Raw genomic sequence first — 13970 nt, 5'->3', positions numbered from 1 at the left:
AGACATGTGTGTCAAATACCATAAGGTTGACAAGATAAGACTCAACAAAGTATTGTTTGCGGCCAACAATGTGTTATCTTTTTTCTGCTGTAATTAGGACTAGTTTAATTGTGGACTGCTTGGTAACCAATTAGACCCAGGTCTAGCCATAGAAACAGCATGTTTAAAGGTGTGTATTTTTACGTATACAGCAGGCAACATCAGAATAACAAATAAATTAACATAGAAAAAAAAAGTAATTTACAGACATTTCTGTCAGTAGTCCTCTACTGTACAAATGAGGTGGTCCACTAACACGGGTTACATTTCTGTACTTGTAAACTATGTAACTGTTGTCCTTTGCACTGTGTATGTTTTCTGACACTTAGCATGCTCTTAACATTGTTTTACTGACAGCAAGTTTTCTTTATAGATCAGAAAAAAACAGTTCAGTATCTTTTTTAACCTACCCTCTTTAGTCAGTTACTATTATCTGCTGTCAGTGTTGGTGTATACCAATGTGGACTGGGGCGGAATATGTGCCCTGAAAGACAAACAAAAATATAAATAAATGAATTGAGTTATTCACTGTAATTTTGGAACTCTTGAACAGAACCGTTTACACAGACATATTTTCATAGTGAAAAAGAAACAATCTACAAATTTACACTGTCAAGTACGATAATGTTGGTTACGACAAAGTGACAGCCACAGTGTCAGTGCTCTTCTCTGTGTCACAGTCTTTGTCTGATGGTGCAGAGACTGGCGTTTCTTTAAGAGAGGTTGGGCCACTGTTAGTTTGCACTAAAGCTTTGTTTGGGAGGTCTGCTGTTGGCTCAGCCTCAGGTTCTTGCGGTGGGGCTGTGGCTACAAATAGAGCACAAGTGAAAAAAGATTACATAAAAATGTTACGGGTAATGGATATGATTATTCAGACAAAACAATAGGAGGCTCCGTACTGGACACAAGTTTTTTAGTTTTGTAAATGCTGATGCTAGATCACGTTTTTTACCTGACTGAGTGCAGGACTTCATGTGTTCTGGCCAATGGGCTTGCTGACAGGGGTAATCACAGTAGCTAGTATTCCAACAGCAGTAGAAGATGGCCTCTTTCTTGCAGTTAGCACACCACTGTTTTTTCTTTGTCTCATCCACAGCCTGCTGCTTTTCCATCTCCATCTGTTTCTTCACCTCTGTCACCATCCTCTCTCTCTCCTGCTCCAAACTTTGTCTCATCTCTGCCATCGTTAGCTCTAGTTTGAAGAAGACAACATGCTGACCAAACTCTTAAGGTTTGTGGAAAAGAGACTACATGGTGAGTTGTTGATGGACGAGGTTCTCACCAAGGTTATGCTTCATTTCTGACAGCTCTTGTTGATGCAACCATTGTAATTTTTCTATTTCAATTCTAAGTCGTCTTATCTGTAGGAAAACCCATACTGTGGTAAGAAAAAGTCTCATATATAAAGCTAATATTACATACTTAATAGCATTCAGTCTGTAAGTAACAAATACCTCTGCTATTGTATTCCCCGAAGTGCTCTTGGAAAGGTCATTGTAGATTTCAGTCATCGTACCTTTGATTGCATCCATTATCTGAAAAAGAGGTGACCATTTTATTATGATGTATGAGACTGGTTACTTTTTCTTACAGCATCTGTTAATGCAAAAATATGCAGTTTAAATCTGTAAGGCAACAGTGTTTGCAAATAGTCTGACCTAAAGGAACAAATGAGCAATAAATCTGGTTTACTGTCAGTCTCAACAAAGGCAAAGATACCATAAAGGTTTTGCCGGTACTCATTTGGTGCCAACACTGAGTAATTGTTTCACTGCAGGATTCTACCTATTACAAAGGTGCAACATTATACTAACTTTATTTGTGTACTTGGCAATGTCCGCAGCCACGTCTGCCGAGGCAGTGGGGATATACAGGTCTGTTGCTGCTGGTGAAGATGTAGCAGCTGTGCCTAAACCCGTTGCTGCCGTCATGGTAACAGAACCTGGGCTACTGGATACCAGGGTGACAGCCGATGTGGATGTGCTGAGTGGAGTGTCTTTTTGTTGAACAGCTAGAATAAAAAAATAATACTAAGAGTAAGCGTTAAAATAATAAAAAATAAATTATTTGGAATAATTTTTTAAAATAATTTGCCTATGACCAAAACATTTACCTTTAACAGCCTGTCTAGTCTGATAGCGCGTGCTTTGTGGAGATTGTGCTGAAGATGAGCAAACAGCTATAGAGGCATTTCCACCTGCTTGTGTCTGGGTCAGCACTTGAGACGATGCCTGTATGTGTGTGGTGGCCACAGGTGGCTGATTTTGCTGCTGCCGCTGCACCTTCTGCACTTGCCACTTCTGAGAGGAGGACTGAACTTTAGCAGTGGGATTCCAAACCACGGCTCCCTGTACCACTGGCACAGTCTCTCTTGGCAGCAGAGGTCGCTGTTTCTTCAAGGCAGGCGTGGTGGAGGCTGAGGAGGAAGAAGGGGGTGTTGCTGTGGCACTGGACAGAGATGCAAGGCTTATGGTTTGGGGAGAGGGAGCAGTGAAGGAGACTATGGTGACAGGAATGGAAACAGGGGACTGCGTGGAAACACTGGAGGGAGTGGAAGGGGCTGCACTGTTTTGAGATGGGAGTGTTGAAGTGGTCACAACTTTACCTGCAAGAAGAGTGCATATATTGTTTGGAAAAGGTGCAGATGTTTTATTTTCAATATTATTGAGTCTCCAGAGGATCAGAACAAAGAATATAACACTTACCTTCAGGTTTACCAGTAAAATACTCTTTGGTGCTGTCTTTTCTGGTCCTCTTCCTGTCCTTGCCACCCTGTTCCTCTCCTAGGTCAATAATCAGCTCCTTTTCTGAGTCAGAGTCCTCCACTGGCACACTCTGCTGTGTCTCTTGTTTCACTTGACACTTCTCTATGGAAGCAGGTTGATCCAGAGGTGCTTTGGTCTTCTCTGGGCACTCTTTTGTTGTTAAATCAGCACTTATCTTCTCATTAGCCAGAGTATCAGAAACTACTCCACCAGCATCATCTGCTACAGATTCAGATGCTACAAGTAAATCAACTTTACTTTCCTCTTCTTGGCTTGGGGATGGTTGGTCTTTTACTTTACTTTTGATAGGCTCCTTCTGGGACTCCTCTATGGGTGATGGGTTTTGACCATCCTTGGTCTTCTGCTCCTCATCACTGGCATACTCACTGTCACTGGAGTCAGATTTATCAGAGTCCTCAGAGTCACTGTGTTCCACACCTTTATACACATCAACAGAAATCTCATCAATACCTGTAAAGCAAAAACAAAATCACACCACAAATTAACATTTTACAGAATTTACCTACCATCAAGTAGTTTAAATGTGTCTAAATGACAGACTAGAAAACACCCTTAAATATACTTTCAATGATCCCAGAAATACTTGGGTGTAACAGCTGTCCACATTATTTGTACTAACCCAACTGTGCCTTGCAGCTCTCAATGGTTCTGTCCAAATTGAGCTGGAAACGGCTCTTTATCTGTCTTTTCGGAGACGAGAGGATAGGTGCTGCTCCTTGTTTCTGTTGAACAGTTTCGCTTAGCTCCTTTAGGTCCATCTCTGCTTTAACCCGATCTGGAAAAGACACAAGAAAAAAAAAACCTGTCTATCAGCACAAGAGAAAGATCAAGCTGTGGTCTTCCTTAAATCAGAGACATTATGAACACTGTTAAACACATTTGCAGATGTCAAATGATTAAAAAGGCATACAATATTCACCAAGATTTAGATTTAGAATGCTTCCTGTCTGTGGCGTCTTCTCTTGCTTGGAGATGCCAGGGGCTTGAGAGTGGAATGGTTTAGGGCTATCCAAGGAACTTCCAGCAGGAGGAAGTTGAGGATGTCCAGCAGGAGGATGGGCAGGTGAGGCTGTATAGAGTATAAAAATAATTTATAAAAGGGATTTAATGCACTACACTATTAGTGCACTTGTACATGACAAATGTATTCACACTTCCATCAGCTGAATTAAAAGCTAGGTCTCAATTCCAGAAGAAGGCCTGGTTTTTCGTACACCATGAAATGTTGTGTAATTAGACAGTCTTATTATGGATGATTCTTACATTTTCAATTGTATTCCTTAAAAGTTCTGAATTGAGGACATTGTTTTGGGGGTAAACAGCTTCCATGTAAGGAATAGTTTGGATTATGTAGAATTTCTTCACATTTGAACTACTGCTGCCAGAGAGTCAGTTGTCAAACAGTCTTTAGAGAATGCAGCTCCTGAACTGAGAAACAGCTATAGTGCATAATACAAAAGGGCCCAAAGGGCACTTAAAGAGTGGCAGATTATACATTAGAAGCATTAAATACCTGTGCAATCCGTGGACTCTTCTCCTGTACTAAATTGACTGTTTGCTGTTTTAGTCTGGGACTTATCTGATGGTTCCTGTTCCCCATCCGAACCTGTATGGACAGAGGAGTTTGTGCTCATTGGGGAGCGAGGCATGTCACTAAGAGGGAGTCGCCGCCCTACGGCGCTCCCTCCCACCACAACTCCAGACAACATTGTCCTGGTCAGTGGGATCTTGGGTGAAGCTGTCATATCAAAGTTCAGCTTAATCTTTTCCTGTTTGTCAGGACAGACAGAAGTGGATGATGGATTGGAAGGATCCAACAGCATCTGAAAATTGTTGTCAGGGGTGTAAGGTGTCCTGAAGGGAGCATAATTAAACACTCCAAACTTCTTTCTCATGTTCTCCACATAGACCTCCATCTCTTGCATGGCACTATTGAAGATGCTTTTTGTCTTCTTCACAGAGAAAGGGATCTCCTTGGACATGAGGTAGCAGTTATTTAAAGGAACCCAAGCCCTGAAAAATACAAACAATTTACCAACAGACTGTCTCCAAAGCCTAAGATGTCTACACACCTAAGTAACTGAAGAACAAAGGGCTAATACCTATCATGCTGACCAAAGAAGCGAGCGTCCACCTGTCCATCTTTGTCCCGCAGAGCTTTAGCAGGCCAGAATGGAAATCCTTTCAATTTGGCCCACACTAGAGGGTGCGGGTTACTCTGCAGACATACAGTAAAACAGTGGAACTAAGGTGCTGTATTCTGGTAGTCTATATTTGTATGGGTAAACAATCAGGAAACTCAGCTAGCTTACACAAGGCTCACAGAACCAGTTGTCCCTCTTTTGGCAAGCAGACAGATAACACTCAGGGCAAACTTCAATCTCATTCATCTGCAAACAAAGAAGCATAAGACTTTTAAACTTTCAGGCCAAGTGTCAGCCATACTGGGACTCTGATGAAATGTCCTCTATCTAAACCTATATACTTACCTCGTGTTCACAGATTTTTACAATCACTTTAGCTGTAGCTGTGAGTTTGTGATTGCCTGCAATAAAAGCATAATTCCTATTAAGAGTTTCCATATTTTATTAACATTAATACACATTTGTCACATAATGCAAAATACCTCCATTGTATATAATGCAGTTGTGCAAAATCCACTTTGCATCTGCCAAGAAGGCCTCTGTGCAGCCATACATTTTCTTTTTAATATTCTGTAGTGCAAAAACAAAAGATGCCTAACTATCAAACTATTAAAATTCTTTATAAAATGTATTGGATACAGCTCAATACTATACCTTCTCAAGTGTGCAAAGGTCCATGGGATGAAAAATGTACTCTGCATAATCAGGATGCTGTTCAAGAGACACAGGTTTCTGGAAGGGTTCAGTCTATAAAATTACAGTTGACAGAAAAGAGAGTCAAGGTAAGCACAAATTAAGGGTGAACTTACAGTACAACCTTGCTCTTCATCGCACATCAACATGCTACCACCATGCCATTATTGAAAAACTCTAAATGCTGCTTCAAACAAAAGGAGGAAAAACCAGTGGAGGAAAAAAATCATGATGGGGTCTTGTTAGTGGTGTAATTGATTACCCAATTAAAAGTCTTTCTCTGCGTGGAAGCTGCATGGGGGGAGCGAGATGACAAGCGGGGATGATCCTGAAAGAGAGTGAGAGGGGCAGCTGTATCCTCACCACCAGCTAGTATGTTTAAGTTCAAGGTTTCCAGCCATGACAGGCCCACTAAAATATAATGACCTTGATTGTTAGTTATGTTATTGGAAACTATTTGCACATGCAAACCAACCAAACCAATAGTATACCATGCTGCACTGATATGTGAACAGACAGATTTCAGGGTGCAGATCTTTACATCTGGCACGACTGATGGGAATACAGTAGCATTTTGGTTGGATAAGCAGTATAAAAATTAAAGCTGGCCAACAAAGAAAGCATGCCAATATCAAGTGATATATGTTAAAATAGAGAATAAAAAGAGTAATCAATCTTTAAAATGGCTGTCTGCCTCAACAAAAGGTTATCAATGTAGTTGCACAAAAAACAGAGGATACAGAATACTTACACCTGGTTGTTTCATCTTCTGCAGGGCAAACTTTAGAAGGTAAGACAGCTGGTCTATTGTTAGCATCATCATGGCTTTGCTCTGAGTCTCTATACACTCAGCAACAGTTATTTTCTAAGAAAAAAAAGACATCACAATGGTGTCCCATTATTTCAAAGTGTATTGGAAGCCTTAACCTGGCCCTACGTACTGTCCTTCGTCATTATTCATATCTTACCTTTGGACTACAAGCTTTACATAGGTTTTACAACACTGTTTTTTTACATTTCTGGGTGAGTACCTCACACTCTGGACAGAACCAGTCTCCTTCTGGCTCAGCTGGTAGTTTGAGACACTTGGCGTGGTACACCCTGGGGCAGAGCTCACAGCAGAGCACCTGGCCCTCGCGGTGGCACAGCCAGCAGTAGAAGTCATTCCTGCCGTCCTGCGGTACAACATCAACAGGGTCTGTGGTGAGTGCTGGCTGCTTCACATAGTAAAAGGGACCATGTCTTAGTTCTGACTGGAATGCAGGCAAAAGAAACACAAAATTTGGGTAGGTCAAAATCAAGGCAAAGATTAGAGAAGCCAAGCAGACATGCCAAGCATTAAAAAAACCCAATCCATATCCTTTCTGGTAATTATTTTAATACAGTAGGTGTGCATAATATGCAAGTGAATGCTACAAGTCATTTTTTAACAACTGTGGATGTATGAGCTGCTTTGGGCACAAAGCAAGCTAAATGTGCACCTGGAAAAAGCAAACTAAATTATGAGTCTCCACTTTTACTTTTGACAATTACAAAAGGTGCCTGCACATTCGTAGGACAGACAATTCTTATATAGCAATGACACTAACATCCAATAGTTCAATAGTCAAACAGCTCAACAGTCAGATTTCAGTGCAGGATTAAAGGTAAAAGTCACAAGATAACGTGATATACTGTACTGTTATAACAATATTTCATCTATGTTAGAATCCACACCATATTAGACAGCTCATTATCAAAGTGTAACCATTTAAAGGTAGGGTAGGAGATTTTGAAAACTCAGTGAGAGTCAGCCAGATTTTGAAAGTAAACACATGCCCCTTTGTGTCAGAGCTCACCCCGAAGCCACGCCTCCCAATCACATGGACGCGCATTACCTGAAGACGAGCTGCGGTCTGTGACTTCAGCCATTATGCACGTACCTCTCTGGTGCGTGCAGAGCAGGAAGAGAGTGACAACCAGCCAACTCTCCGCGCATTGGCGCCTCGCAGGATTGGCTGATGTTTTTAGAGTTTTATAGCTTCCACAGATGTTTAATATTCTTTGTTGTAATGCGAAACTGCCGAACTAATCGGTTGCTATCGGATTGTAAAGAGAAGTTACACTAATTTAACAAAAAGTGCATCAGAATGAAATCTTCTACCCTACCTTTAAGCTGCATGAAAATACTGTAAGCACGATATTACTGAAATGAAATAGAATTTATTTTGTTATTTTTTGATGAAAACTACATACACCTATATACACAAAATGTCACTTTTTACAATAATAACATGTGTGCAACAGGGGACAAGATGGTCTACTGCATAAAACCAAAGTTTACTTAAAAGGGATTGGTCAATACTGCTTGTCTTAGAATAAGCACTCTGGCATTCAAGCATAAATGACGAAGCTAGTAACCATTGCATAGCACTTAGCAAATAGCAACTCTTAATAACTCATTGCTTTTACAAACAGACACACACAAGACTACAAAGTTCAAACATCAGCATGGTGTCTGGGGGCTGCATAGGCTTTTGGCCTATGCAACTTTTGGCCTGTGCAAAGGAATATGAGGAGAGGGTTTACAAAGTGGGAGAGTGGTTGGTACCTGGTCTTTGCTGCTACTAACAGCGCCTGGTTTTTTTTTCTTTTTCACTGGGGAGGGGGAGGTTTCAGCAGAGGAGTGGCCATTGGACGAGTGTGAAGGACTGGGCATCTTCCGTTTTTGGACCGTCCGCTCTGCTGATCCTGTGTCTGAAACTGCAAAAATAAAGAATACAGAAAAAAATGCTGGTCTACCAACCTAAAAGCCTTAAAGTATACCAGTTCCTACCTTTAGATCGTGTTGAGATCTCCATTTCTTCTTCAGTCTGTTTTTCTGTTTCTCTCTTTTCTTCTACCACACTGTTGCACAAAAAACATTTTTAAAAATATTCTAGCAGGATGTAACCTAAATATTTGTATCATTTCTAATTTATGTTATTATAATTATAATATCATTATACTATCACTCCACACGTTCCTCAGCATTGCTAGCATGGACAGAAGAAATAAATGCTGTTTCAGGGTTTTTTAAAATGTCAAGAATTTTACATACCAACGACATAGCCATAGCCATAATACTGATTATCTCTATCATACAACCAACTCAGTTGTCCAGCAGACTTTAGCTTCAGCTAGAAAAAATTAGAACATTAAAAAAATGACTGATTTAAACAAAAGGTGGAAAAAAATGAATCTACATCAGTGGTGCCAACGTCTCATTCAAAAGAGCAAAGTGAATCATTTAATGGTATCTTCCAGTAAAAATGTAGGGTGCAACCTATTCCTATTGTCTATTCTGTGCCAGAATAGACAAACCTTGATAAACTTTAGAACTTTATAAACATAGTGGCACAACATGACAGGCCAGAGGAACAACCTACTAGTATACAGTGCTTATTTTAAGCTAAAAATAGGAACACAATCTATTCATAGTTGCAATGCAATTATTTATATACACTAATGAAAACGTAAATATGAACATTATATTCATTTCTGCTATGGGACACCCATAAAACAGACAAACAGGAGACACACATGTGCATACTTTAAGATATAAATCACAAGTTTGAACCAATATGGTGTAACCAGCTTTAGGATACATTATCCCATACTGCTACAGTGAGGTTATTTTCTACAAAACAAAATTCCATTTTGCTAATAGGCTCTTTCTTTCACCATAAAAATTGATTAGTTAGAGCTGCACCATTATGAACAGAAGTATTACATGTCTGGTTAATGTTAACCATAACACAGCACTGTTGAAATACCCTATACCCTATACGAATGATAAATCCAACAGTTTACACACTCTAAATGGTGGTTTCCTCAGGCATTTGTTTCAAAACAAAATACAACTTTGTACATCTTACACAAAGCAAAGAGGGTGTGTAGTGTCATTTTCTACTTTTAAAGCACGTAAACACAATGCAATGTCAACAGAATGTAGTGTAATTAATCTTCTGACATCTAACAAGTAGTGAAAGGCATATACGACTACGGTATACAAAAAGTAAAAGTCACTAATAACCCCAAGCCATATGAAAGAAAATCTTGCAATGTAAGCCACCATTCATTCAAACTATACCCAGCAGGTTTCTCTTAGAATCAGTCCAACATGATTCACCAGGTGCCTATCATTGATCCTGTTGTTACCATTTTCTCTGACGCCACAAGAGAAATAATGGCCTTGCTGTGACTTCACTCTAGACCATTTTCATGTTACACATTTGAGGAGAGCATTATTTGGATGTATTCTTTTCTATTGCAATGATCTTGTTTACCAACCCCCACATCTTTCAATCTTTCATCCTCCTCCATGACAACAGAAGGATGAGATGAAATACAGAACCACAGCACATCTGCAGACACTGACAAGAGCCCAGTGAATTAGCATTACTGGCCTCCTCATCTAACCTGTCTGGGCAGACTTAGACAGTTTACCCAAGTGACATCCTGTCCTGTTCGGACCAGGAAATAGAGCAACAAGACACAAAGGGAAAGATAGAAACATGACCAGGATGAAAAACAAATCTGCCCGTTCTGACAAACACATTTTTAAATCAAAGACCACATCATTTCAAACACAGCCTGATATCTACTGATGCATCTATTTTCACACCCACCACTGGCATAACAACCATGCTTCAATGTAGGAAATTAACAGCATACCTTTCTCTTTACTCACATACAGAATCTTCAGTCTATTCTTTAATCTCTATCAATTATTGAGGACGTTGGGGGGATGAGGGAAAAGATGGGTCCAGGTTTCCCAGAAGGCCTTCTCTCCCTGCTGCTCTCTCCTGCAATTGTCAATCTTTAACCTCGGCTGCAAGCTGCCGATTGGCTTGGGCACCACACGGAGGTACCTGATTGGGTGCTCGGCTCGATGTGCCACACAGGCTCTCTTCTCCCCGCTCTCCTCAACCACAGTGCTGCAATGCAGAGAGCACTGGTCCTTGTTTTCACTGAAAATGTCTTGAAAACCAAGTCCCTCACGTTCTTAAAACCCATTACAAACATACACTGGCTGTGTCTTTTGCCAGACGTGTAAGTTGTAGCCTAACAAGCTTGACAGGGAGAGGATCAGATTCCCTCCCTCGCTGTGCTCTCAGCCTGTGTATGTGTATGGCATCCATTTTGAAGACACACGCTCTCTCTCTCTCACTCCCTCTCTCTCTCCCTCTCCTTCTCTCTGTCCACTGTGCGCACTGCACACACAGCACGTATGCACTACACCAGTCAAATCTGCTGTACAAGACCACATGCAGCTTATTATGTGCCTCAGCATGCTCATATGGAAGCATGGCCACAAACAGTGGACACAATGGGGCTGAAAATCTCACAGGCCTTTGGTAGATATAACCTGCTCCCACCGTTTTCCCTAATATTTCTTCAGCACATACTGCCATTTCAACATCTGCCTGGAAACCTGAGCATAAACAATGAACACAGTCAAAACACTGTGGTACAGATGCAGGGTAAAACAGACTGTTTTCAAAACAGAAACACATCCAGGCCGAGATATCAGGACCAACTCCACTGTCTGCAATGGTCCATAACGATACACTGAATCTCCCTTTCATTCAGAAATGTTCAGTTCTTCAGTTTTTACTGTGCAGAATGATACATACAGGATGGTACAGAGTTTGACCCTGAATGATCATTTTCATATTCTGCTGAAAGTGGAAAATAGTGGAAAAAAAATTTGTGTTGATGGCATGTATCGGCAGCCATGATTATTGCTACCTAATTCAAACTACAAGCTTGCACTGAACTCACAATGAGAATGACCTTTTTGCTGAAGATGCATACAGTAAAACATAACATAAAATAGCATATGAATATTTTGAGATTTTAGGTATTTTTGTATGTAAGCATGCCTTAGGGGGATGTGAAAAGACACACTACACTAAACAGGCTGTGTGTAGGTGTAATGCTGATTTAAGTGTGTCTGCACCAATCCTCACACCGTAGTGGAATGAGGGGATTAAACGCATTACCAAGCACCATTCACAAAGCACTGTGTGGTGGATTTGCTCTTTCAGCCAATTCAGACTGCTCCTGAACCCTGATCAAGCAACATTATGTGTACCATTATACCTAGGCCATTGTTACCCTGATTATATTTAAAACAGCTATCCACATATAAGAAAAAGCACATTGAACATATTCTACCTCGCATGTTTGAGAGGAATGAATAAACTTATAGAAAAATATAATCACTAACTAAATATTACATTTTATCTGACTCATGCACACAGATAATCACCATCCACATCATCATTATATAAACAGAATTCAGTCTAACCTGCTCCGCTTCAATCACTGCTTTTAAGCCTCTCTGGATGAGATGAGGGTTCTGTGCAGAGCCTTTTCAGAGGAAGTCCTTCCCTTCTTCTTTCCTTCTCTCTTACATACAAATACCCAGTGTGCTTAGAGCAGAGGGACAGAAAGGGGAAGCTCTCTAAAATGGCTGACACACGGCAGCAGAGAACAACACTGGGAGGCAGTGCACACCATTAGACTCAGGCAATTCCTCTAACCTTGTGATAAACAAACTGCTAAAACAAATGTATTTCACTGATGGCTGACATTGTAACCTGTACAACAGAAAACTGTTGTACAGGTTACAGGATTAGGCCCTTTAAATGCATGTTTTTATTGCCTGGTTTGAAAGAAGGCATCATTCTGGGATAAAGGTAATTTTACATGAAATGTGGAAAAATTAAGCAGTTAGACCATTTATAGTCAATTCCTCATTGTAAAGTGAACAATTAATGACAGTATCCTGCTGCCTTGTTCTCAATTCAGTTTGAGGCCTAAATTAGACTTGCAGTGCTGTCAGTTTACCATCTGTCAAGTCCTCTGGGGATTCCCCTCTGCACTGCTCCCCGTCTCTCCCATCCTGCCTTATTCCCACACTGGGCCAATGATCTTGATCATCACAGGCCAGGAACAGCTACAGAAACTCAGTTCTCTTTTGAACTTCACAAAAGAAAGCAGGTTGTCTCAGTCATTATACTGTGAACACACAATGACCTTGCACTTGACCCATAACCCTACTACAGAGATACACAGAGCCATCCAGTTAGCAGAGGCTGTCTGTTGTACTGCACCAAACTATGCTCTCCTTTCCAGTTCCACTCTAGGCTGAGGGGTGACAAACACCCATGGCATGGATTAAACACAGTGAGGTGCCTTATCAACCACGTAGTATATGTGGAAAAATAAAAATAGGCCTTACCTGTGTGGATGCATGGCTAAAAACTGTGTGATATGTCAATGCTTATTAAAACATGGAGGACAGCCCTGTCAGCCCTCACCCTCCCCAGAGCACAGCCACGAATCTCCTAGCTGTCCGACTCCACTGTTCTGATATAAGCCACACTGGGACTGGCCAAGCGTGCTGAAAAAATCTAAGGCAGATGCTGATTGGCTAGTGCATTTCCTGGCTGCTTGTCTTTTGTTTTGCACAGGCAAGCTGAAACACAGTGCTCAGAGCAAGAAGAGCTAGGCCCAGATGAAAACAACCAGACACTGCATACATAATAGCTACCAAGAAGACTGCATATAACTATTGTTGTTTCATAAACCTGCTAGAGCACAAGTTACTGCAGCTGGAAAGAGTAGTTCAGCTGCTGTATGCATAAAGAACAGGCCTCTAAATTCCTACAAAGAGAGTTCCCACCCTCAAGGTAAACTAATCATTAGGAACAAATGCACGACTGTATAAATAAGACGAGGAGGCAGTAAATGACACCTATTCTGCTTGTCATATACACAAATACAGACTTATTTTGAGGGCCCTTTGTTGTTGTTGTGTATGTGGTTACAGACTAATATACAATTACTTTTAGTTTCTCTCATAAAATTCAACCATGAGCCATAATTTCACATGTTCAATTACAATGTTACTATCTTAAAAACAGAACTTATTTTTCTTAAATATTTCTCACAGTAATAAAAAAATTCTACTATGAATCTTTGAAGACAAAAGAGGAAGAACAAAAACTAAACATCATCACGTTATCAATTTTACAAGGATTGTGGTGCAAATACACAACACAACCAAATCTAAATTCCTATGCCTCACACATAATAAGTCACAATGCAAGCAAATACAGAAAAATCTGTGAGTGTAAGTGACAATACACATTTATGGCTTAATTTAAATATATGCTAAATTAAATGTAATTTGTTTCACAGCTGTCTAAATCTACAGAGTACTTGTATGACTGTCCTATGGCCTAAAACAGTAAAGCCATATATTTAACAAAGCAAC

General features: G+C 40.4%; 1 protein-coding gene across 6 annotated transcripts; it reads right to left on the bottom strand.

The window, feature by feature from the left end:
• Positions 1-151: 151 nt before the first annotated feature.
• On the bottom strand, positions 152-13054 carry zmynd8 (zinc finger, MYND-type containing 8). 6 transcript variants are annotated; one of them, XM_028406285.1, is made up of 22 exons: positions 12933-13054; positions 8478-8548; positions 8253-8404; positions 6694-6915; positions 6414-6527; positions 5925-5990; positions 5624-5716; positions 5452-5539; positions 5315-5370; positions 5138-5215; positions 4928-5043; positions 4339-4838; positions 3745-3894; positions 3445-3600; positions 2745-3275; positions 2153-2644; positions 1854-2050; positions 1494-1574; positions 1322-1400; positions 992-1231; positions 648-846; positions 152-523 (listed from the first exon to the last, which is right to left on the bottom strand). In XM_028406285.1, the coding sequence occupies exons 1-21, from the start codon at positions 12944-12946 to the stop codon at positions 671-673; spliced, it is 3672 nt and encodes a 1223-aa protein (XP_028262086.1). In that variant the 5' UTR covers positions 12947-13054; the 3' UTR covers positions 152-523; positions 648-670. The 6 variants fall into 6 exon arrangements, with proteins under 6 accessions (XP_028262086.1, XP_028262085.1, XP_028262089.1 ...); XM_028406284.1 differs by having other exon boundaries at positions 152-846; XM_028406288.1 differs by lacking the exon at positions 12933-13054 and adding an exon at positions 12539-12551 and having other exon boundaries at positions 152-846.
• Positions 13055-13970: the final 916 nt, after the last annotated feature.

This window comes from Parambassis ranga, chromosome 5, assembly GCF_900634625.1.
Source record: "Parambassis ranga chromosome 5, fParRan2.1, whole genome shotgun sequence".
In the NCBI taxonomy this organism is placed as follows: domain Eukaryota; kingdom Metazoa; phylum Chordata; class Actinopteri; family Ambassidae; genus Parambassis; species Parambassis ranga.
Note: the sequence above shows the minus strand (reverse complement) of the source record. Positions and strands in the feature narration are given on the sequence as shown.